General features: G+C 35.5%; 1 protein-coding gene across 2 annotated transcripts in view; it reads left to right on the forward strand.

The window, feature by feature from the left end:
- LOC138698371 (zinc finger protein 664-like) overlaps positions 1-22310 on the forward strand; it is a 44350-nt gene extending 22040 nt beyond the window's left edge. For both annotated transcript variants that reach the window (XM_069824242.1, XM_069824241.1), the window contains exons 2-4: positions 7719-8152; positions 13158-13243; positions 18084-22310. In XM_069824242.1, the coding sequence (XP_069680343.1) occupies positions 7724-8152; positions 13158-13243; positions 18084-18609 (1041 nt within the window). In that variant the 5' untranslated portion in view covers positions 7719-7723 and the 3' untranslated portion in view covers positions 18610-22310. The remainder of the gene's footprint in view (positions 1-7718; positions 8153-13157; positions 13244-18083) is intronic.
- Positions 22311-24172: the final 1862 nt, after the last annotated feature.

The following is a 24172-nucleotide window of genomic DNA, read 5'->3' on the forward strand; positions in this document are numbered from 1 at the left end:
CTTTCTCAATTCTCCTGTAACTTCATCCCTCTTAGCCCCAATATTTTCCTAAGAACCTTATTCTCAAATACACCTTAATTTCTGTTCCTCTCTCAAAGTGAGAGTCCAAGTTTCACAATCATACAGAACTACCGCTAATATAACTGTTTTATAAATTCTAACTTCTAGATTTTTTGACAGCAGACTAGATGACAAAAGCTTCTCAACCGAATAATAACAGGCATATCCCATATTTATCCTGCGTTTAATTTTTCTCCCAAGTGTCATTTGTATTTGTTACTGTTGCTCCAAGATAAGCCTATTCGAATCTTTTCACCTCTTTGAAGGATAAATTTCCAATTTGTATATTTCCATTTCGTACAATATTCTCGTCACGACATAATCATGTACTTTGTCTTTCGGGATTTACTTCCAAACCTATCTCTTTACTTACTTCAAGTATGCCTTGCATATACCCGTACGAATCTGTGATAGCTTAGATTAGTTTAGGCTTTTATTATGCCCTGCCCATACGAATCTGTGAGGGTTAGATTAGGTTAGTTTAGGCTTTTATAATGCATTGCATATTGATATTTATTTGTCAGCTAACTTTACAATTCGTAGTTATGGTGGACCTTTACATTTCTGCTTTTCGATCTACTATCCCTTTAATATAATATACCACCTGCTGTTCGGTTCATTGCGATTTTCCCAAGGTATATATTAACATAAAAGAGTGTTATAGGCCTATATTAAACTTTTTTGGGCATGGTAATGTGTCGTGCTTCCACTGCATGCTGTGTCGCTTGCTCTACGGTTCAGAGTGCTTGCACCATGTTTCATCCACTGTCACAATATGTTCTAAGAAAGCCTCCCCCTCCTGTTCATAACACATCAGATGTTGCAAAGTTAGTCCCATTTGGTGTTGTTTCTGCTCACGTGTGAGACATTTTGGCACCCACTTTGCGCACACTTTTACATTAGGCCTACTTCATATACTCGAGTGCGCGACATGCAGTTATCCACATACACCTTCATACGGCGATGAATTTCAATTGGTAAAATGCCTTTGGCAGCTAGAAACTGCACCATACTACCACAGTCTAGTATATACAGTCGCGAAGCTCAATACGTAGTAAATATGCAAACATTAGATAGTTGCTCACCACTAGGATCGCTAATATCGCCTTATTACAGGCAATGCAAAATAGAATCGTCACAGTCTATTGTTTCTTACTTACTTACAAATGGCTTTTAAGGAACCCGAAGATTCATTGCCGCCCTTACATAAGCCCGCCAGCGGTCCCTATCCTGTGCAAGATTAATCCAGTCTCTATCATCATACCCCACCTCCCTCAGATCCATTTTAATATTATCCTCCCATCTACGTCTCGGCCTCCCTAAAGGTCTTTTTCCCTCCGGTCTCCCAACTAACACTCTATATGCATTTCTGGATTCGCCCATACGTGCTACATGTCCTGCCCATCTCAAACGTCTGGATTTAATGTTCCTAATTATGTCAGGTGAAGAATACAATGCGTGCAGTTCTGTGTTGTGTAACTTTCTCCATTCTCCTGTAACTTCATCCCGCTTAGCCCCAAATATTTTCCTTAGCACCTTATTCTCAAACACCCTGAACCTATGTTCCTCTCTCAGAGTGAGAGTCCAAGTTTCACAACCATACAAAAGAACCGGTAATATAACTGTTTTATAAATTCTAACTTTCAGATTTTTCGACAGCAGACTGGATAAGAGCTTCTCAACCGAATAATAACACGCATTTCCCATATTTATTCTGCGTTTAATTTCCTCCCGAGTGTCATTTATATTTGTTACTGTTGCTCCAAGATATTTGAATTTTTCCACCTCTTCGAAGGATAAATCTCCAATTTTTATATTTCCATTTCGTACAATATTCTGGTCACGAGACATAATCATATACTTTGTCTTTTCGGGATTTACTTCCAAACCGATCGCTCTACTTGCTTCAAGTAAAATTTCCGTGTTTTCCCTAATCGTTTGTGTATTTTCTCCTAACATATTCACGTCATCCGCATAGACAAGAAGCTGATGTAACCCGTTCAATTCCAAACCCTGCCTGTTATCCTGAACTTTCCTAATGGCATATTCTAGCGCGAAGTTAAAAAGTAAAGTGATAGTGCATCTCCCTGCTTTAGCCCGCTGTGAATTGGAAAAGCATCAGATAGAAACTGACCTATACGGACTCTGCTATATGTTTCACTGAGACACATTTTAATTAATCGAACTAGTTTCTTGGGAATACCAAATTCAATAAGAATATCATATAATACTTCCCTCTTAACCGAGTCATAAGCCTTTTTGAAATCTATGAATAACTGATGTACTGTACCCTTATACTCCCATTTTTTCTCCATTATCTGTCGAATACAAAAAATCTGATCAATAGTCGATCTATTACGCCGAAAACCGCACTGATGATCCCCAATAATTTCATCTACGTACGGAGTTAATCTTCTCAAAAGAATATTGGACAAAATTTTGTACGACGTCAACAAAAGTGATATTCCTCGAAAGTTACCACAGTTGGTTTTGTCCCCCTTTTTAAAAATAGGTACAATTATGGACTCCTTCCATTGTTCTGGTACAATTTCCTTTTCCCAAATAGCAAGTACAAGTTTATAAATTTCGCTATATAATGCACTCCCACCCTCTTGTATTAATTCTGCTGGAATTTGATCGATACCTGGAGACTTGTACTTTTTCAGATTTTCTATCGCAATTTCGACTTCTGAAAGCGTGGGTTGGGGTATAAATGGCTCAGCAGTTTGTATTTCAATTTCGTCCCGATCATTTCTATTTGGCCTATGTACATTTAGTAGTTGCGCAAAATAGTTTTTCCATCTGTTTAGGATTGATGGAGAGTCTGCAAGCAAGTCACCATTCTCATCCTTGATCACGTTTACCCTTGGCTGATATCCGTTCTTAAATTCCTTTATACCCTTATATAAATCTCGAATGTTTTTATTCTTACTATTTGTATCTACCTCAGTCAGTTTTCCCTTCAAGTAACCTCTCTTTTTATTCCTAAGTGTACGACTTGCTTCCCGTCTTTCATTGAAATAATTATCTCTCTTCTCCTCAACTGGATCCTGTAAGAATTTCAATCTTGCCTGTTTCCTTCTTTCTACTACCATGCAACAATCTTCATCAAACCACGGTTTCTTCTTCTTAGTTTCATAATAACCAGGGAACGGATTTATATGGACTAAAAATATATGAAATATGTAAATATATATGTAGTTATTTTTACCAAAATATGGAATTAAATATGGATTTTTACCAAAATATGGAATTAAATATGGACTTAAAATTATAAAAAAATGACTATGTACGTTAAATATTGGTACATTTTAATCAAACTAAACAAAAAATATAATGGACGTACCTTATCTTCCAATGTAGTTTCAACAAAACACAATTTTTATTGTCTGTTACCATAACAATAGGTTACAAACATTTCTTTCAAGTGCTGAAAAGTGAATCTTCTTCTATTGTCTCTGAGGATAGATTTATACTGACTAAAAGAGCGTTCGACGTCACAAGAAGTAACTGGTACATAATTCAATTTCACAATGTCTGCTGGGGATAAGTCCAAGTTAATCTTCACTGTTGATTCACCACTCATCACAGCAACAACCTTTTGTAGTTCTTCATATCCAGGGTTTTTTGAAAGTACAGTGTCCACCTTAGCTCTTACTGCATCTGCAACTTTACCTCTACCACGATTCAGTTGTTCCACAGTACTATTTATAATTTCAAAACTTTCAGATAGTGAAAGGTGCCTATTTTGGAGACTTTTGAGCGTTTTTATGATGCATGAAAATGTGTGCTGAATGTGAGCTAAGTCATTCTTCACACTTATGTCACAGGTAACTGTTTTCGCAGTATCAATTGAGACTGCATCTTCAGAGTCCAATGCAAGGAGAACATTGTTAATAGAGTCTATATGTTCGGCATAATATTCAACTGCTTCTAGCCATGTACCCCATCTAGTTAAAATTGGCTTTGGTGGCAATGGAATTTCAGGGTACATTTCTTTCAACACGTTAACTCTACTGGGAGCTTTGAGAAATACTTTTTTCACTGATGAAATCAACAAATCTACTTTAGGGAAATTGTCTCTGACCACTTCTGCCACACGATGAAATGCATGCGCCACACAAGTAAAATGAGTCAATTTAGGATATACAACAGATAATGCTTGTCCAGCTTTGACCATATAAGGGGCAGCATCGCTAATAAAGAATAACACATTATCGTACATAATACCCTTTGGCCACAGGATACCCATAGCTTCGTTGAACAGTTTAACTATAGTTTTGTTATTGCACTTTTCTAGAACATCACAATGTAAAAGAATTCGTTCAGAATATTGTTCACTTAACAAACCGATAACTACATTACCAACAAGTCTACCTTCTTTGTCGGGAGTCTCATCAATGGAAACCCAAATTGAACTATCTTTAATTTCATCTCTTATCTTCTGTATTGTCTCATCGTAGATGGATGGAGCATACGTCTTCCTAAGTGTTGACTCATCCGGGATTGTATGTTGAGTATATTTTTCAAGGAATTCCCTGAAGACCTTATTCTTTAGTTTGTAGAGAGGAATATCAGCAGAGATGAGAGAACGGCACAGGTCGATGTTAAACTCAGATCTTACATTCGATGTTGTTGGTTGTGTTAAAAACAATTGTCTCTGCTTGGAATTTAGTTGTTTGTTGGCCTGATGTTTACTAGTTGTAATGTGTTGTTGCACCAGGAACTTTTGTGTAGATGATACTGCACACTGACACAAATTACAAAATAATATTTTATTGTCAGTTGATAAACCATCTTCTTTAAATTCTGAAATGTAACTTGTTAGTTTTGATTTTAAATTGACTGAATGACGTACTTTTGGCATATTTACCGTCTTTATAGTATGATTTACAAAACTGAACCTATGTGTACTCTGACTGGCATTTAACTGTTGAGCTGCACAACTGAAGTCTGTTAAAAATTTTAAATTAAATTAATACAGTTTTGTAACTTACTTTCCCATTGTTGATAGGACTGCTAATTTTCAAATAACTCTGATGTTAAAGGGATTACTGAACATGTGTTTAAATCTCTATTGTTGAAATGTATTTTTAAAAGTTAATGGAATTTTGTTTTGTTTTATTGTTAAACCAAATATAATATGGACTGTTTTATATGAAATATGGAAAATATATGGAAATTAACGAAAATATGTACTAAACTCTAAAATATGGAAAAATATGGAAAATAAAAGTAGGATTTTTCAACCCTACACATTGTGAAACATAAAGATAATGCAAAATATAAATTATATTAGCTTTATAAGTAAATATGTATTTACATATAAATCCTTTCCCTGATAATAACCTATGCTCTGCTCAGCTGCAATTTTGATACTATCTCTGATATTTTCCCACACGCTATTAACATCTAATTCTTTCTCAACTTCGTCGGAACTTTCTAAAGTGGCAAACCTATTCGAAAGTTCGACCTGATAATTTTGCTTAGCTTCCTCGTCCTTTAATTTCAAAATATTGAATTTAGTAATATTAACTTGTTGCTCTACTCGCTTGGCTACTGATAATCTTTCTCTTAATTCTCCAATCACCAAATAATGGTCAGAATTACAGTCTGCACCCCTGAAAGTTCGAATATCTACTATACTAGTATGTCTCCGTTTATCTATCAAGATGTGATCTATTTGGTTGTGTGTCAATCCATCTGGAGAAGTCCAAGTATATTTATGTATATCCTTATGGGGGAATGTTGTACTTTTGACAATTAAATTTTTCGATGTGGCAAAGTTGACTAATCTAACTCCATTGTCACTACTAATTGCGTGTAGGCTCTCTTTTCCAATAGTTGGTCTAAAAATACCCTCCCGTCCTACTTTAGCATTGAAATCCCCCAATAAAATTTTCATGTGATATCTAGGGAACTGATCAAAAGTATGTTCCAATTCCTCATAGAAGCTATTCTTTATATGGTCGTCTTTCTCTTCTGTAGGGGCGTGAGCATTTATAACTATGATGTCGCACCATCTACCCTTAAGTACTAAATATGATAACCTGTCACTGATAAATTCGACCTTTTTTACTGCTGATTTTATTCTTTTATGAACAAAGAATCCTGTTCCTAATTGGTGATTATTGTTTCCTTCCCCATAATATAACAAGTAATCTCCTATTTGTGATATGCCATTCCCATCTAACCTAACCTCTTGTACTCCTACGAAGTCTATTCTATATCTAGCTAGTTCTTTTGCTACTAATGTTACCCCTCCTGTTCTATAAAGACTAGTTACATTCCAAGTGCCAAATCTCAAATCCTTATTCCTTTGCTGTGGTCGTGCCAGAGAATCAGTTCTATTCCGAGGCTTATTATAGGGATACGTAACAAGCTGTTTTTTTACGGTGATGGGTTGTTAGCCCTTCGCCCAACCCCCAAGCTGGAGGACCACCCCTTATCGGCTGTCCACGACTGCTTATTCAATATATTCGCAGCTACCCTCCATATCTGGAGGCCGTCTCCTCTATCCGCAACCTGAGGACGCGCCATGCCGTGGTGATAGGGACCCACAATACATGGGTCTATTGTTTCTAGCACCCTCAAAACTCAAGCTTCGTGACTGTATATAGTAGGCTGTGATACTACACTGCGAGAACTTGGATGCTCCATTACTGTGAACGTCATCTTTGTCTTGCTGCTGTGCATCACTCCCTGCTCATGCAGGTTGGCCAACCTCGGACAATACAGCTCTCAATCATTAGTATCAACGCCAAAACTTTCCTCCATTGCAGCACATAACCTAATTGTTGGTAGCCGATTTCTCGTTTTCATTTGACTGACTCTCATAGAAAGAGTGGGAGGATGTCTTCTAAGAAGACGCCTATAAATCCCCAATGGTATTTTCTGAACTCCAAACTTCTAGCATCATGATCAATTTGAATCAGTCGGAGCTAAAAGGAACTAAGTCAAAATATGCAGTTTTGGGTTATGCAACAATTTGAACAAATGATGTCATGTGCATCGAACGGTGGAAGAAGGAACTAAGACTTTTAAATATTCTTTTGTCTCCTATAACATGTTGTTGTTGTTGTCTAGTGCCTTGCATTTGGCAATGAAGCCATTAGCAGTCGTGCTTTCCAATACTTTGTCTTCTATAACATAAAATATATACATTTGTGTTATTAGTGGAAAGTTTTTTTGCTCCTCCTGAAAAGTTGTGAAAAATGACTTAGTTCCTTTTAGCTCCGACTGATTCATTTTTATGAGCTACAATAAGTGGAGAAATTTGGTTTCGTAAGTCAGCTGTATCAGCTGGGAGAATCATCATGCTGACTATATTTGACTCCCATACTGGTTGAATGACCATTCACTTCTTCTGAGGCGTTTGGAAGTGATGCTAAATATTTACTCTTAACTATGTATATGGCATAGGCTACATACATACAAGCATAGACACTTGTATGAAGCTTATTGTTTTTCCAGACAGCAGTTTCTGAATACTGGAGTTGCCGCCATGAATGTTTTTCATTATAGAGTTGCTAAGAGCTTGTTTGGATAAGTGATTCAGTGTAGTTTGTTCTACTAAAATTTGTCAGCCTGTGCATTTTACTACAGTTATGCGCATATGAATGAAATTCATAATGGTATTGTATTTTGTGTTTTCACAGGTAACATGAGTGTTATCAAGGTGGAACCGAACTTCACAGATGATATGAACGTCATTAAAGAAGACTCAAATTGCACAAGTGAAATGGATGTCATCAAGGTGGAACCAAACTCCACAGATGATATGAACTTCGTCAGAGTGGAACCAAACTCCACAGATGACATGAACTTCGTCAAAGTGGAACCAAACTCCACAGATGATATGAACTTCGTCAGAGTGGAACCAAATGCCACAGACGACATGAACTACTTCAAAGTGGAACCAAACTCCACAGGTGACATGGACGTCACGAAGATGAAACCAAACTCCACATTTGATGTGAACATCGTTAAGATGGAACCAAACTTTTGTGATGAAAATGAGGTCGAGTCAGTCTTCATCAAGGAGGAGGTACATGTAGCAGCTCCTCTGTCTGAATTAAAATCTGATACAGAGGTGAGTTCTGTGTTAATTTCAAATTTATACTTTTGAATAATTTATTTCTAAAACCCCATATGTGCAGAAAATAAAACTTTTGAAATACGTTAAAAAAAACCTATAATGTTGCTATACTGTTATTTTCTTAGACATTTATGTTTTCATTGTTTCTTGGCTTATGAAATACACACGTTACAATTTCTAATTTTATTTTTTATGCCAACATGATTGTCTAAAATAAAGAGTAGGAGTGTGCTTGTGGGGATTTAACAATAGACATACAATATTTTTCCAGTAAGGCTCAACTCACACAGCCAACAACTTTGCGATTATTTTGCAGTTTGTGTGTGGTTGTGCTGTTGGCAAAACTGACCACACATGGACTTCTTTTTTGTGATCGCTTGAAGTCCATATCGACCACAGACAACCACATCGCAAGCTTGCAATTTACCTAGAAAGTGTCTATCGTTTCCAAGGATACGGTGTAAAAGCGTCTGTCGTTTCCAAGTATATGGTGTCGGTGGCAAGTGGTTGTCATGTGGTCAGCATGTCGCATGTGTGAGTTGCGCTCGACCACCGACAGTGACAATTCTGCAGTTGTGCTGTGGGTGATACCAACGTCTCACGACCACAAACGTCTACAATGACTTCAGTTTGTGGTTCGTATGAATTAGCATCATCTGTTTCCATATAACTTACTTACTTACTTACTGGCTTTAAGGAACCCGGAGGTTCATTGCCACCCTCACATAAGCCCGCCATAGGTCCCTATCCTGAGCAAGATTAATCCAGTCTCTATCATCATATCCCACCTCCCTCAAATCCATTTTAATATTATCTTCCCATCTACGTCTCGGCTCCCCAAAGGTCTTTTTCTCTCCGGCCTCCCAACTAACACTCTATATGCATTTCTAGATTCGCCCATATGTGCTACATGTCTGGATTTAATGTTCCTAATTATGTCAGGTGAAGAATACAATGCGTGCAGTTGTGTTGTGTAACTTTCTCCATTCTCCTGTAACTTCATCCCTCTTAGCCCCAAATATTTTCCTAAACTCCTTATTCTCAAACACCCTTAACATATATTCCTCTCTTCCATAAAGAACAACCGGTAATATAACTGCTTTATAAATTCTAACTTTCAGATTTTTTGACAGCAGGCTGGATGATAAAAGCTTCTCAATCGAATAATAACAGGCTTTTCCCATATTTATTCTGTGTTTAATTTCCTGTGTATTGTTACTGTTGCTCTCAGGTATTTGAATTTTTTCACCTCTTCTTAAGATAAATTTCCAATTTTTATATTTCCATTTCGTACAATATTCTCATCATGAGACATAATCATATACTTTGTTTTTTCGGGATTTACTTCCAAACCTATCTCTTTACTTGCTTCAAGTAAAATTCCCATGTTTTCCCTAATCGTTTGTGGATTTTCTCCTAACATATTCACATCATCCACATAGACAAGCAGCTGATGTAACCCGTTCAATTCCAAACCCTCTCTGTTATCCTGGGCTTTCCTTAATGGCTTACTCTAGAGCAAAGTTAAAAAGTAAAGATGATAGTGCATCTCCTTGCTTTAGCCCACAGTGAATTGGAAACGCATCTGACAGAAATTGACCTATACGGACTCTGCTGTACATTTCACTGAGTCACATTTTAATTAATTGAACTAGTTTCTTGGGAATACCAAGTTCAATAAGAATATCATATAAAACTTCTCTCTTAACTGAGTCATATGCCTTTTTGAAATCTATGAATAACTTATGTACTGTACCCTTATAGTCCCATTTTTTCTCCATTATATGTCGAATACAAAATATCTGATCAATAGTTGATCTATTACGCCTAGTTTCCATATGATTCAATACTAATTCCTGACCACCCACAGCACAATCACACATAAATGCAAAATAATCACATAGTTGTCAGCCATGTGAGTTGAGCCTAAATAAAGGCCAATATGAGTACAAAATAATAAAGATAAAATGATAATTTAAACTTTTTCACATAGTCTTGTTTACTTTTCAAGTTAGCACCTCATATGTAACGAAAATTAATTTATACATAGCACATTTTTGTGTTCAGTTGTCAGCCATGAGTAAATATCTGTGGAGATGTATTGTACTCATCAGGAATATAGTGAATAATATTAATTTTCTTGATGTTGATGGGAATATGTCCACAATAAACTGAATCAGATGGCAGTGTTAGTGGTCTGAAATTTACAACACTTCATTGTGGTATGCATATTGTGAAAGTACCAGGTGGTACCAATTCTCCGATGATCTCGTTGCAAATAACTTTCCCTTTGTATGCACCACTGTGACAAAATTCATTGTATTGTAAAATTTTAAATTGTATTTTAGCGTTTTTTGGTATGTTTTGTCCATATGAACTGTTAGACATGAAACTTACTTTGCAAATCTATGCCATCAGTTTTTCACATTGATATCCTCTCTGTGAACCAGCTTGACTGCGAATTTTGGAGTTCATTTAATACAGTGGCATAGTCAGATTAATTATTTTGGGTGGGCCAGATATGCAGGGTTTAGAAAGTACCTGACCCATCTCCTGATAATGCTGCTGCCGTCAATTCTCTTGAAACTCATTCTCGGAAGTCTTATTCAATAACATGCAAAATTATGATAAACAATCATGCAAGGTATGCCTATAAAAACGCTTCATAAGGTGAACTAAGCAACAAATCTATCGCTGATGATGGGTCCTCTAACAAATCCCAACTTTTCTCCTTCTCAATGGATAGAATTGCTAGATTACAAAACCTTGTGCTTGACATGATTATCGAATTTTTCTTCGTTTCAGAGCTTTGAAAATTTTTACATCATTGCCTTAATGAAGGACGAACATTTACTAATATCCATTTTTGGAGACTGAGATGCTTCCGATAATGAATTTGCAAGAGCAAGAATATCGTCTAAACATACCGAACAAAATAAGGTGTCAAATTTTTCTAGTTGATGTAACAATCCAGTAGCCTCCACAGCTTCCTTCTTTTTATCGTTACCAGACAATTTTTTAGGTCCAGCCCAACACAGTTAAATTGACTCTTGAAGAAATGAACGTATTTTTTACTTCTTACCTTAATGCTATCGACTGTAACTATTGCTCTGGATCCATGGTTTAGTTGTAATGTTGAGTATTTTCCATAAAAAACGCAAATTTCGCATATTTTTTGAGTGGGCCTGGGCCAATTTTATTTTTTCCTCTTTTGTTAGTATCAATGACATGGTCACATGACCAAGAGCAGATAGAGGAGGAGATGTGTATTAAATGATCGTTGACAGTTACATGTAAAGTTGGTTTTTCAGAGGGTTGGCTGCTTAATAGGGTGATGCTTTTTTTTTACACAAATAAGTTAAATTAAATTAACCTACTGGACATACATAAAATATAAAATAACTAGGAATGTGTTCTTAGTTACAATAAGTTGTGTATAGAACTCTTTTAGAATTTTATCCTGAAATTCTTAACTTCCACTTTAGAAAATCGTAAATTGAACTCTACGTCACAATGTTTTTTTTTACATTATTAAATTCTCTAAACTAATTCATTTATATGCTCTTCAGTTCCACAGTCTTTAGTCTTTCAATGGAATTCCACTGGATTATAAATTTTTTCCTTCAATTTTGAAACTGAATCAATCAGGGTTTTGCCACATTTAAATTTTTCCGCTAATTTTCTTTGAGATAAACCACTTTCATTTTCGCTAATCACTTTCACTCGATCCTCCGATAATATGCTTCTTATTTTACTGAACATTACATTTTATTACTCCTAACAACTTTACACAATGCCAGAAGAAATGAAATCACTAAACAACAGAGAAAATACCGTACAGGTAATCCTGAAAGTCGTGTGTAGAAGTCACAACCCTTCACAACAATATCTTTCTCGCTAGAAATTCCCATATCCCTTTGAGGATTGAAGGATGGGATATTCAGTATGAATAGTTAAGAATGTTGTCAAATTAAATTTTCATCTTGGAAGATACAGTAAATTACTCTTATGAAGTTCTTAGAATTTATTTAATGCATTAAACTACTGTTTTATAAAATTATATACTATATTTAAATTTTGAAATTTGGTCTCTTAAAAGAGGTAAAATAAAAAAAAACTAGTGTTCAATGGTTGGTTGGTGGTCAGGGAGGGGGTGTTCCTTAAAGTAGAAGTAAAAATTAATTACATTTATTTTATGTGTTTTTCCATTGGTTCTAAGAGGGATGATCTCTGAATAGAAGTGATCTTTCATAGAGGTTTCATTCTAGAAAGAGACAAAACAATGGATAAACACTTGTTCTCGGAACAAACCCAAGAAATTCAAACACTTTCAAACTGAAAAAAATGATATTCAGCATGCTGCGACCACAAGGGAATTTTGATCACAGAATTATTGGCACCAGGTTCCACTGTAACATCAGAAGTCTATTATAAAATGCTGAAGAAGCTTCGAAGGTTAATCGAAAATAGTGGAGTGCTCACCATGGCCATCATTCTTTTGTATGGCAATGCATGGCATGGCTCACGCAAAGGTTTTTCTCAAGAAGTCCAACTGGGGGAGTTTGACCACTTTCCTTACAGACCACATTCTGTGCTAATGTCACTTTGAAACAAACAAGCAGTTCATAGATGAAGTTACCATTCTTTGGCAAAGGACTACAAAAGCTTTTGCTGTGGTGGCTCAATTTGTATAGAGAAGTAATGTCTATATGTAGGTAACTTTTGCTTGTAATAAATTATTTTCTTTTTTATTTTTGGTGTTTTCGACAAGCCTATGAGAGGTTCATTTCTGAATAGAGTCATAGTTTTAATCCTGAGTTATTAAGCCTTACTTTGTGAAGTTATTGGTCAATGAACCTGTGAAATATGTGCAAAATTGGGAATTCCCTGCTTTGAAACTATTTACCTTTCACTGTAATTATGACTGTAAGTTTGACATACTGGTAGATATTTAACTGTATGAAATTTGAGAGAATTGTATGTTGTTTTTGTTGAAAAGGACGAAGAATACTGGAATTTTCCTGAAGTAAAGGTAGAGCTGAAAGAAGAAGTAACAACAGAGGATAACGAAATTCCGCCTTCCAAGTAAGATTTTGAGATAGTCATTAATCATAATAGTGTAATATGTTTGCACGAAGCCAGTTCCGTTGTCACCTTAATTTTTTTTATTGTAGATCATACAATAAGTAAAGAGACGTCAGAATAATTAATGGGCATTTATTTTAGAAATGTGCAACTTCTTCACTTTTCACAAACATAGGTACATTTATTCTATTCTTCAACAAGCTTTTCAATTCCTGCAGAGAAGAATTCTTTATTCCAATGTCATAGCCGGTCATGGACTTTCGTTTTTGTTTCGGCAGAATCTCCCTCTACATCCTATGACATCTTTACAATAACACTGAAGTCAGTAGGTTTGTTCCAGCATGTTTCAGAATTGATTCTGAACTTCCAGTTTCCTGTTCCAACGTGGTTTGGAACTCATCCGGAACAAGTAAAATTGGTTCTCAATTAAGAGCGGAAACTGGGAATTCTGAACTGCTGACTCATGCGCAGATGGCTTAATCTGAAGTTGAGGTTAAAATGCTTTGAGACTGGGCAGGTTAAAATTGAAAAATAGTCATTATGAGTGATTTTGAAAGTGATAGTGGTATATTTTATGACGAATTAAGTTCGGAAGATGAATATAATTTTAATATGAGAAGAAACTATCAAGGCCATGAAAGAACAGTTCAAGAAGCATTCCAACAATATAAAATTCCGAACTAGTTCTAAGAATGTACTCAACTAGTGCATGTGTCGAAAGATGTTCGGAATTAGTTCGTAATGCATTCTGAATTGTGTGGTGGAACAAACCTAGTGTAATATTCGCTGTTCCGAGTATAGTGATCTTCTAATATGGGTCATATTAATAATAGTGAGATGCATCTCATAAAAAATCTATCTTCATAGTGTATCCAGCTATTTGCTGACAACACGTGTTACACTATATTTCACTATGAATTTCCTCTTCTTACAAATGATGGGTAAAAAGCACGATGCTGGTTCTCATAAAAATATGAAATGTGCAAAGTCAAAAGGCACAACTCATATGTTTGATGTTAATAATTTCCCCTTATCGTTGAGCCACATCAATTTGGAGACGTCGAACTTGGATCTTCAATTTAATGCATTTTTAATGTTGATTTAATATATTTTATGTCTACTATTAAGATAAATAATGGATATTGTGCAACAATGACCAGAGTTCCCAGTGTATATATACACTGGTATGATACACAGCCAACCATATTATTTTATGTTATAGCCTATTTACTTTTTGAATGGTCTGCATATAGGCTATTCCATATGAAATCGATCAGTAAAAAGCCTCGCATTTTTTTTATACTCAAATGTTTTCCCTATTTATACAAGGTGCTGAGGAGAGTGCATTTGCAAAAATATACCATCGAAAGTCAAATGGTTTTCATAATGTTGAGCGACAAATTTGGCGTATTTTAGAAAAACAAGTCTCTTTCAGAGCTCAGAACTCTGGAGCCATTTACTACAGAAATTGAACTGGAGCTCATTTTGAAGCTGACTTTTGGTAGGTTATATTAAGAAGTAATCCTTATTTTTATTGTATATAGAGAGACAGATAATCTGATTTTACTTACTTTTAGCTTTTTGCCCATTTGTAAAAATGTAAAAAAAATATTTAGAAGAAACCTTCCATTATTAAGAGGGATTCGGCATTGTTTGCTTAGTGGTACAGCTTTCGAGGGTATTAAATAAATTATTTTCACACGCCTAGACTTGAACGGCGCAGTACCACACGCACTGGCCAAGAGATGAAGATAAGCGAGCATTGGGAGGAGGAGTCATGCCACTCTCTGAGACAGTGGTGTGACATGTTTAGTCTCCAGTATGCGAGCAAAAGTAGCCAAGTTGCGTGTGCATTTTGTAAGTGCAAGTGTTTTGACCCGATATTTTTCAGGTTTATATTTATTATTATAAGTTGTTTGTTAAGGCATATTTGTGAACCATTACAGTAAGATAGAGTATTTCAAAACAATGTCGATCAAATTATTGAGTTAAATGCGTGTCTTTCGTGGGTGCCTCCATAATATAAACATTTTCTACATTGTAACAAAATTTATTTCACAGGTTGCTTAAAATGAAGGACAGATCTTACTCAGGTGACCGCTGCTTCAATCCCCTTCAACGTACGCCTCACAAAAGGGTCAATGTTAGAGGGCTTCGAAAAGTATCCCGTTTAATTGCAGAAAAATTTGGCATACCCAAAAAGTACCAAAATATAATTCGATTATGTACTTATTGCAGATTTAAAGTAAATAACATTCTTTATATAACGCATTCAACCAAGAGAAGTCATAGAAGGAAATGTTCAGCCAACTTGTAGTGTTCAAAGTGTTCAAGTTGAGAGTAGTGGTAATAACAGCAACAGTAGTGTTGGCAAGGCAACCCTCACTACTTTAAACGAAACTCTCACTGTGATTGGAGTGAGTCCGGTGAAAAAGAAGAAAATATATCAGAAGAAGTATCCCCAAACTAAACTAAAACAGATAGAGACGTCACTGAAAGAAAGGTTTTCCATCAGTGTGATACAAGTAGTGATTCTACAGATGAACCAGATAATGAAATCCTGGAGAACCTTAAAACAGCGTTCTGCCTGGTTGAGGACAGAAAAACCAAAATTAAAGTCCTCACCATTCTCCCTTCTTCGTGATCCATTAGGAAGATCCAGAGTAACTTAACAGCAACCAGGCTTATGATTTCCATCGCAAAGGACTTTAATACAAGAGGTCTAATTATGTGTACTCCAGGAAGCAAAAAAAGATCTTTCGGTTATGACAACAAAAATTAGTTCAAAAGTTTTACGAATCAGAAGAATTTAGTAGAACTATGCCTGGAAAAAGGGATTTTGTAACAGTTGGAGAACATGGCAAAAAGAAGCAGGTACAAAAACAATTGGTGTTTTGTAATCTTTCGGATCTCTACAGAAACTTCAAGGACAGACATTCTGGTGTTAAAATTGGATTTTCTAAATTCGCTGAATTAAGGACACAGCATTGTATTTTAGCCAGTTCGTGTGGTACACATACTGTTTGCATTTGCGTGCTGCATCAGAATGTAAAGTTAATGATAGATGGTGCAAAACTCCCAGAACTAACTAAAAGTGGAGAATTGGGCCTACCTATAAAATCCTACCAAGATTGAATTGCAAGAACCATTTGCAATCCACCACAACCATCATGTTATTTTGATAAGTGTGCTGAGTGTTCCGGAACATTGAATTTACAAACACAATTACAATCTGTTTTTGATGAAGCTTTGATAGACTCAATTTCATGTAGACAGTGGGTAGCTTATAGACAAAACAACATTAGAAAATCTGGAAAAGTCTACAGATGAATTTATAAATGTATTAATTGAAAAGTTAGAGGCACTCAAGAAACATTCATTTATTGTGAGGCAACAAAGAATGTTTTATGAAGAAACAAAAATTAATCTAAAGCATTGGGAATTCCTAGTGACACTAGACTTCTCTGAAAATTATGCTTTCATTATTCAAGATGAAGTACCTGGTTTCCATTGGAACAACAATCAGGCAACAGTACATTGATTTGTTGTTTATCATAGAAACAATGACACTGAGAAATGTGACTCTTTTGTAGTTATATCCGATTGCCTGACACATGATGCTGTTGCAGTCCACCTCTTTCAAAAACAATTAATTTTTTTAAATAAAAGTGTGACAAGGGGGAGAAAATATTCTATTTCAGTCATGGTGCTCCTTCTCAATATAAAAACAGAAAGTGTTACCATGAAGAGTTTGGCACTTTTTTGCTATTTCTCATGGAAAGGGATCATGTGACGGAATTGGAGGAACAATAAAACGGCTGAATTATTTCAGTGAACAGCAGTGAATTTGACCACAATAACATTCTGCTATGTTAGCAAAGAGGATTATGCAAGGGAGGCTAAGGAGTTGGTGCCCAGATTCGAACGCACATGCACAGTACAAGGGATTTTGTCAACACATGCCTGCATTCCTGTCTCCAAGTCAAAACTTGTGACGAAAACATATTCTTCTGCAGAAGGGGTAGTGGAAGTCCTCTGTAAAAAATAGCAACATTTGGTGAGTAAATGTTTGGATGCAGTCTTCTTTCTTTTGTCATTTTACTCCTGTGTTTATGGAAACCTGTGATAAAGCTAGCATACTCATGCGCTGCTAGACACTTCTTGTGTTTATGTCTCCTGGCCTTGCTTGCCTTGGCTAGCTCCCACCTCACAGTCAGCTGGTTAGTTCACGTGCATACTATTTATTTTCTTTATTTGATATTTTCAATACTTTCTTATCAACGTACCACCAGCAAAAAATATGTGTTTATTTTTACTTTCAATGCGGAATCTAACCATATATTTTAAAAATATTTTTTCATGGGCAAAGGCGTCTAAATGAGGAAAAAATCTAAATTTCTCCATTTCCGTAAAAAGTAAGAAAATCTGTTTATATGTCAATATAAACTTTAATTTCTCAGCATCAAAATAAACAATGATTTTGATCATTGGGTGAAAGGGTTTCAGAGCTACAACAGTTCCAATTTGCTAATTTTATGAAAATACGATGAATTTAAATATTTTTAATTTAAACACTATGAAGTTCTGATGCCACAAACTTTGCACAAAGCATTGTATCACAGTTGTCTACGGACAGACAAAGTTTCATTGTGTTTGAAAAGTGCAAGGTCAATTTTCTCTATATTTCAGTCGATTTGAGATGGAATAGCTCCTATATAGTGGGATTCACATAAGATTACTTCCTAAAAAGCTAATATTGCAGTCTTTTCAATGTTGTCAAAATATGTTACCAGATATCACCATCGTATTATATTTTTAATAAGAATTTTTCTTGTTACAGATTGTTTGGGAAGACTTATTATAAATGTGAAGTGTGTAATAAACAATTTTCTCACCGTTCAAGCCTTATAATACATCGTCGAAACCATACTGGCGACAAACCGTACAAGTGTGACCAATGTGGGAAAGAATTCACACATCGCGCAAATCTAGTGATTCACGGTCGTACTCACACCGGTTACAGACCTTTCAAATGTGATATTTGTGGAAAGGAATTTTCTCATCGCTCCAACCTCGTTAGGCATGGACTTACTCACACGGGAGGAAAACCTTTTAAATGTGAAGTTTGTGGTAAAGACTTCTCTGACCATTCAAATCTTTCAAAACATGATCTTACCCATACTGGAGAGAAGCCTTTCAAGTGCGATCACTGTGGCAGAATGTTTGCGAAGCGTGCGGTGCTTGCGAAACATTTTCGAACGCACACTGGTGAGAAACCTTTCACATGTAAAATATGTGGAAAAGAATTTTCACAGAGCTTCAATCTCGTGAGACATTCATATACTCACACGAGAGGCAAACTTTGATGTGTGAAATTTCATAGATTTATTTAGTTTACAGTATAAAAATGCTATTCTCATAGCATGTATGTGATTGAAGTTTTCAATGCATTATAGGAGCAAATAATGTGATGTAAATTCGTGTGTTTCAGTGATGAAATGAGCAAACATATTATCAAAATGCGATATATCGATTTTTGTAGACATTTTCAAAGCATTATACCTGAATAAATGATACTATGAAGTAATGTTTGTAAAATTATAATTAAACTACAATGCAGCTTAGGTTATGACCGTTAATTAGATCTAAAAAACTGATCGTTATCGAAACAACGATAATAGAATAATTTGAACTCTTGTTACAGTGGAAATTCACTTCGAAAATTAACCCTAGCTACATTTAAATACATTTCTTTTGAATTGTGACTTTAGTTGAGTTACGTATTAAAAGAAATTCTGCAGAAATATTATATGTATGCTGCACATACCCCCACTGCAAGTATTCGAACCGATGGGAGGAGGTGTATAGAGGAGAATGATACCAGCGAATAGGGGTTATAAAGAATGGACACTGAGCGAATTTTCCTGTGTTTTGTTTCTCTGTGCGCCAGCAGTTAGTTCCACTTTCAAGCACTAGAGGTAGTGTAATCGAGCATACGCTAAGATAATAATTGAGAATAGAGTTGAGGCACAGGATCCAAACATCGCCTACCTTATTGCATAATCCAGTAACGCTTTGCTTCAAATAAATTCAAGTTAACAGCTTTTCCTTATTTCTCAGTGACAAACTAGTTGTAATAATAATATTTTATATTTCAGATATAATACATTATATTATAAAATAATATAATACATTATAAAATGAAGTATCGAATTCGTTTAATATTTGTATAATAATATAATATAGGTATATGGTTTTACTTCTCGTAAGAGTTTTGTTTTTCCATTTTCAGTGCTGTCAAATCATTACATATTTTAATTGTTGTTGGGGTCAACGTCTCAACTCTCATTATAAAGGAACTCTAGAGTCTAGACATTGCAGTTAATGAAGGATTTATTATTTTATGGATCCAATTTATTTTATTTGAGTACATAATGTACCTAGATGTATTAATTATGTGTGTTATATTTCCGCTGTGTCGACTGCTATTTGGTGTGATGTCAGCGCCAACTCTAGGGAGAAAGCAGAATCTGACGCTTTAGCTGGCTTGAAGGTCATTGAATTCAGTCCGGCTACATCAAAGGTACCGACGCGAAGTGTCCATTCTTTATAATCCCTATTCGCTGATGATACGTTGTAGATAGAATGTTAGTTGTTGATTTAAGTAACAGTAAATGAAGCAGTATAACCCGTTAAAATTTTACCTCAAAGATGGCTCTTGAATCTTCTCCCACCCCTACCTCTCTCTCTCTCTCTCTGCTCTTCTCTTCTCTCGTCCCTCCACTGGCCTTACTCCTCTTCTTTTCTTGTCCTTACTCTTCTTCACGCCTCTCATGTCTATTTCTTCTGTATGACGTCATACACTTATAATATGTTATTAATGTTCAGCTTACCTTGTTAGTGGAATGGAGTTTTAATTTGGTGAGAAATGAGTATGTGAAAGGCCAACTAGTTTAACATGCTGTATAGTCCAGTGATATCCTATAATAAAAGAATTCCAGTTTCTTCGCGTACATTACTATGCTGCACATACTCCCACTGCAAGCATTCGAGCTGATGGAAGGAGGTGTATAGAGTGGGGAGAGTGATACCTTGTAGATAGCGAGAACGTTAGTGGTTGAGTTAAGTAACAGTAAATAGAGCAATATAACCTTTCAACAGCCGAACATGATGGTAGCCAATCAGAACACTTCAACCACCAGTGTGAACCTCAATGATAATGCCAAGCCACGATCCATCCAGTCCTTAAATACCGTCATGTAACCAGTTAGTCCCAGTCATTCTTGGCACTGTAAGGAGATCTTTGCGCTCCTGTGTGCCACATCCCTGAAGTCTACTGGAGTAGTAGACGATACATATGGTATCAACAGTTCCAACAAACCACGGCCCTTGAGCCTGGATAACACCAATCCCATTGATGCTGCCCATGAAAGGCCTACATTCTAAGATTAATGAACTAAGTTTGTTACAAACTTAGGAATCGAATTACAATGATGTATTGCCATTTTGACTATAGCATATGCATAGGCTATTTGAAGGGTTCAGAGCCATAATAGGCCAAGTGCCATTTATTAAAAACAGAGAAAGCAAGGATTAAAGTTAAGTGAATACCATAGTTTAATGAAGATTGACATATCATTTAGTTTGAATGGGTATACTTTATATTACTTGCTATATGTTTCCATTGAATTATGGTAATAACTTCATTTTAACCCTTTTTTTGTACGGTATTAGTAAATGGCGCTACCTACTATGGTTCTGAACCAGTGGCGGCTCCTGCGTATTTCTTAAAAGGAGGAAAGAAGTTAACAGCATGAAATGACACCTTCTTGAATGAAACATGCTACAAATTAGCCTACATGCATACATGTAAGACAAGGTAGTGCTGGGTTTGGCCTTCCATTCTGTATAGCAATAATCTGTTCTTGTAAACTGAGTTACCTAAATATTCCAAAATATATTATGTTTTCACTTCCATTCATTGTTGAATAATTGCACAAATTAACAATTACAAGGAAATTCACAACCTCGCAGCATGTTTCGAGCACACTACAGCATCACACATACTGGAAGGGATTATAGCTACTAACACGTAATCTGAACCGTTTTACGGAAATGGGAATGGGAAATAATCTGAGGAAAGCGAGAACACTGCACCCACCCACATGATCTGGGTTGCCACATGTACATTTTACAAGTTCAGTATCACATGCTTTTGAAGAATGTCAGTTCTTGTAAAGTCATACTACCATTATTGTTCAAAGCTGCCGGTGGCTGATTAATTCTTTATGTTAAAAATAATGCAGTTTGGAGTACCTACTTTCAATTTCAAATATATTTGTACAAAACAGACAATTTGGCTGTTGCCCTGTCTAGTAGACAATGAATGGAAGTGAATTTCAGGGGCCAAAAAGATGAACTAACTACTTCCTCTTAGTTTTATATAAACCCAACTTTAACTTTCAAATATTCTTGAAAGTTTCAAACCATGAATAGTAGCCTATATAAAGTGCAATGAATAATATTTTTGATTTATAATTTAAAAAAAAAAAGTTTATATGGTGTCTTTCATAGCTTTGCGTTAAAATTGTTTTTATTCTGCCTCCTCCTAGATGTGTTATAGTCTGGTTGAATGCAACATCGTTAGATGGCAGCGGTAGCGAGCTTGCTGAACGACCAGTCGGTTTCTATTTCCCGCCCATGTGCTGATTCAGAGGAGGATCTCCTCCCTCTCCGTTCATTTACTTGCTTTAAAACTCTGCTTCTTTCTCTGGCCGCTAGTGCGCTGTTGTCTATGTGTGTTAACTGCAGTAAAGGAGGAATGGATTGGCTTTCCTCCACACAAACAATCTCGCATCTTTCTCACAGTTTTCTAGCAGCACACGAGCGCACGTCGTTTAAAACTCGTTCAACCGAGGTTTTCTTATAGTTGTGAACTTAAAAATGATCGAATCTTCCTCGAATTTCAAGGCACATAGTTTATTTGGTATTTACTTTCAAAAGAAGAAAAATGTGAGGAGGACGTTCCTCCCTTCCCTCCCCCGAGAAACCACCACTCTTCTGAACCATTTATGAAATGTTTCTATTATAAGTACTGGGTCCTTAATATATATGGCTGCTGTAGCACAGAGTGACAGATTAAGCATCATCCTGTAAAATGCTGCCTATAGTAGCGGAAGCAGAGATGGATTATGAAATCTAACTTGCAGTAGGTATTGAAAGTGTTGTCCTACCATTCGTGTACAAACTTGATATCACGAGAATATGCTGTCAGTCATCAACTGAAATTCTTCTTATATAATGCTTAATATTAGCCTGGAATTTCTTTAATGTGTGTGTATTCATGCGAAACATTTTGTCCTTCCTTCATTAAAACTATTCGTGCTGAGGAATGTTTTTTGTCCAACATTGAACTTGTGGCTTCAGATATCGTAATTAGCCTTTGTATAGCACTTCTTAAAGAGAGAATGCATTGGGATAAGTTTTAATAAACTCTCTTCGAGCAGAACTAGTTTTAAAGGAACTTTTTACAAAGAAAAACACGGAACAGTTTTAATGGAAGAAAAAAATGTTTTGTCTCTGGAAATATAAAAATTTATGAAAAATTATGGAAATCATACATTCAGTTTTTAAACATTCTAGTCAGTACCACACTCAGCTCAAAATTTATGAAAGGCCATTACTAGTACATGGAAATGAGGCCTGAGCTGTAAAGAAACTGGATCAGCATCAACTCAAAACAGCAGAGCTGTGATATGAGAAAAATATTTGGTTATTCACTTTTGAGTCATAAAAGAAACTTAAATACATTGAAAGAATTACATACGTAGCAACTTTGGAATTATTTAGACTACCGATTGAATTTGATATAGCATGTGAAGAGTATAGGTAATGGCAGAATACTCAAAGAACTCCTACTCTACCAGTCTAAAAAGAAAAGAAGTTTGGGACGACTGATTGAGACTGAAAAAGGCCACGAGGCATAACATTGGAAAGGATGATGATGCTGATTACAAGAGAGTACATTAAATAAAGTCGTTGAAATTGTTACCTAACTCTATCACTGAATGAGTTAATTTGTTGTATATAACTGAATATATTTTAATACATTTTTGTTTTGACTGTGTGGACGTACCGGTATTTTCTGTAGTAATGTATGGACAGAAATTGTACTGGTTAATAGTAACTTGCAGTTCTATGCAGATTTATTCTTATTAGTTTGAGTGAATTTCTATTTGGTTAGTGTTTATTAAAGTTGTTTAAACAATATAAGGATTTAATTTACTTACCAACCATAAACTATTTGATTGAACGCGTTTAATGTTCAATGTTTGTATGCATTTCTCATTTTAAGTGTGATACCGGTATAGGTTCTTGAATTTATTTCTACAGACTGAAAATAAACTATGCTAATTTTTTTGATATATAATTTATATTAATGCAAAAAGTTCTCTTCTTTCTTTAATAAATGTTTCATATTAAACTGTTTATGAACTGGTAAACAGAAAATATAGTTTTATAAACCATTTTGTTATTTAATCAATTTAGTATTTCTGGCTATGAAGAATGGATGAAAAAGTACATTTGAAGGAGAGTTAAATTCTGTGTTATGGAGTAAAAATATTTTACATGAAATAAATTGATACATCAGGTTTCAGTTCAAAGTATTTTATTACAGTACATGGTGTAGAAACACGACTAGAGCTTTAGTAAAAAATCTATTTACAACAGAAATGTATCTATAGCAAAGATTGAGATTGTTTGAAAATGAAGAGTATGCGGGAAAAACGATGAATGTCACATTTCTGTTAAGGATTAGATAATGATCTAATTTAGTCTGTAACTGCAAGATGTAGTGCTGTTTCTATAGAAAATAAAGGAAAGGATTACTGTATTCCTGGTGATAATTCTCCTTTTTACCATTTTTCG

Source organism: Periplaneta americana, chromosome 4, assembly GCF_040183065.1.
Source record: "Periplaneta americana isolate PAMFEO1 chromosome 4, P.americana_PAMFEO1_priV1, whole genome shotgun sequence".
NCBI classification, from domain to species: Eukaryota; Metazoa; Arthropoda; class Insecta; order Blattodea; family Blattidae; genus Periplaneta; species Periplaneta americana.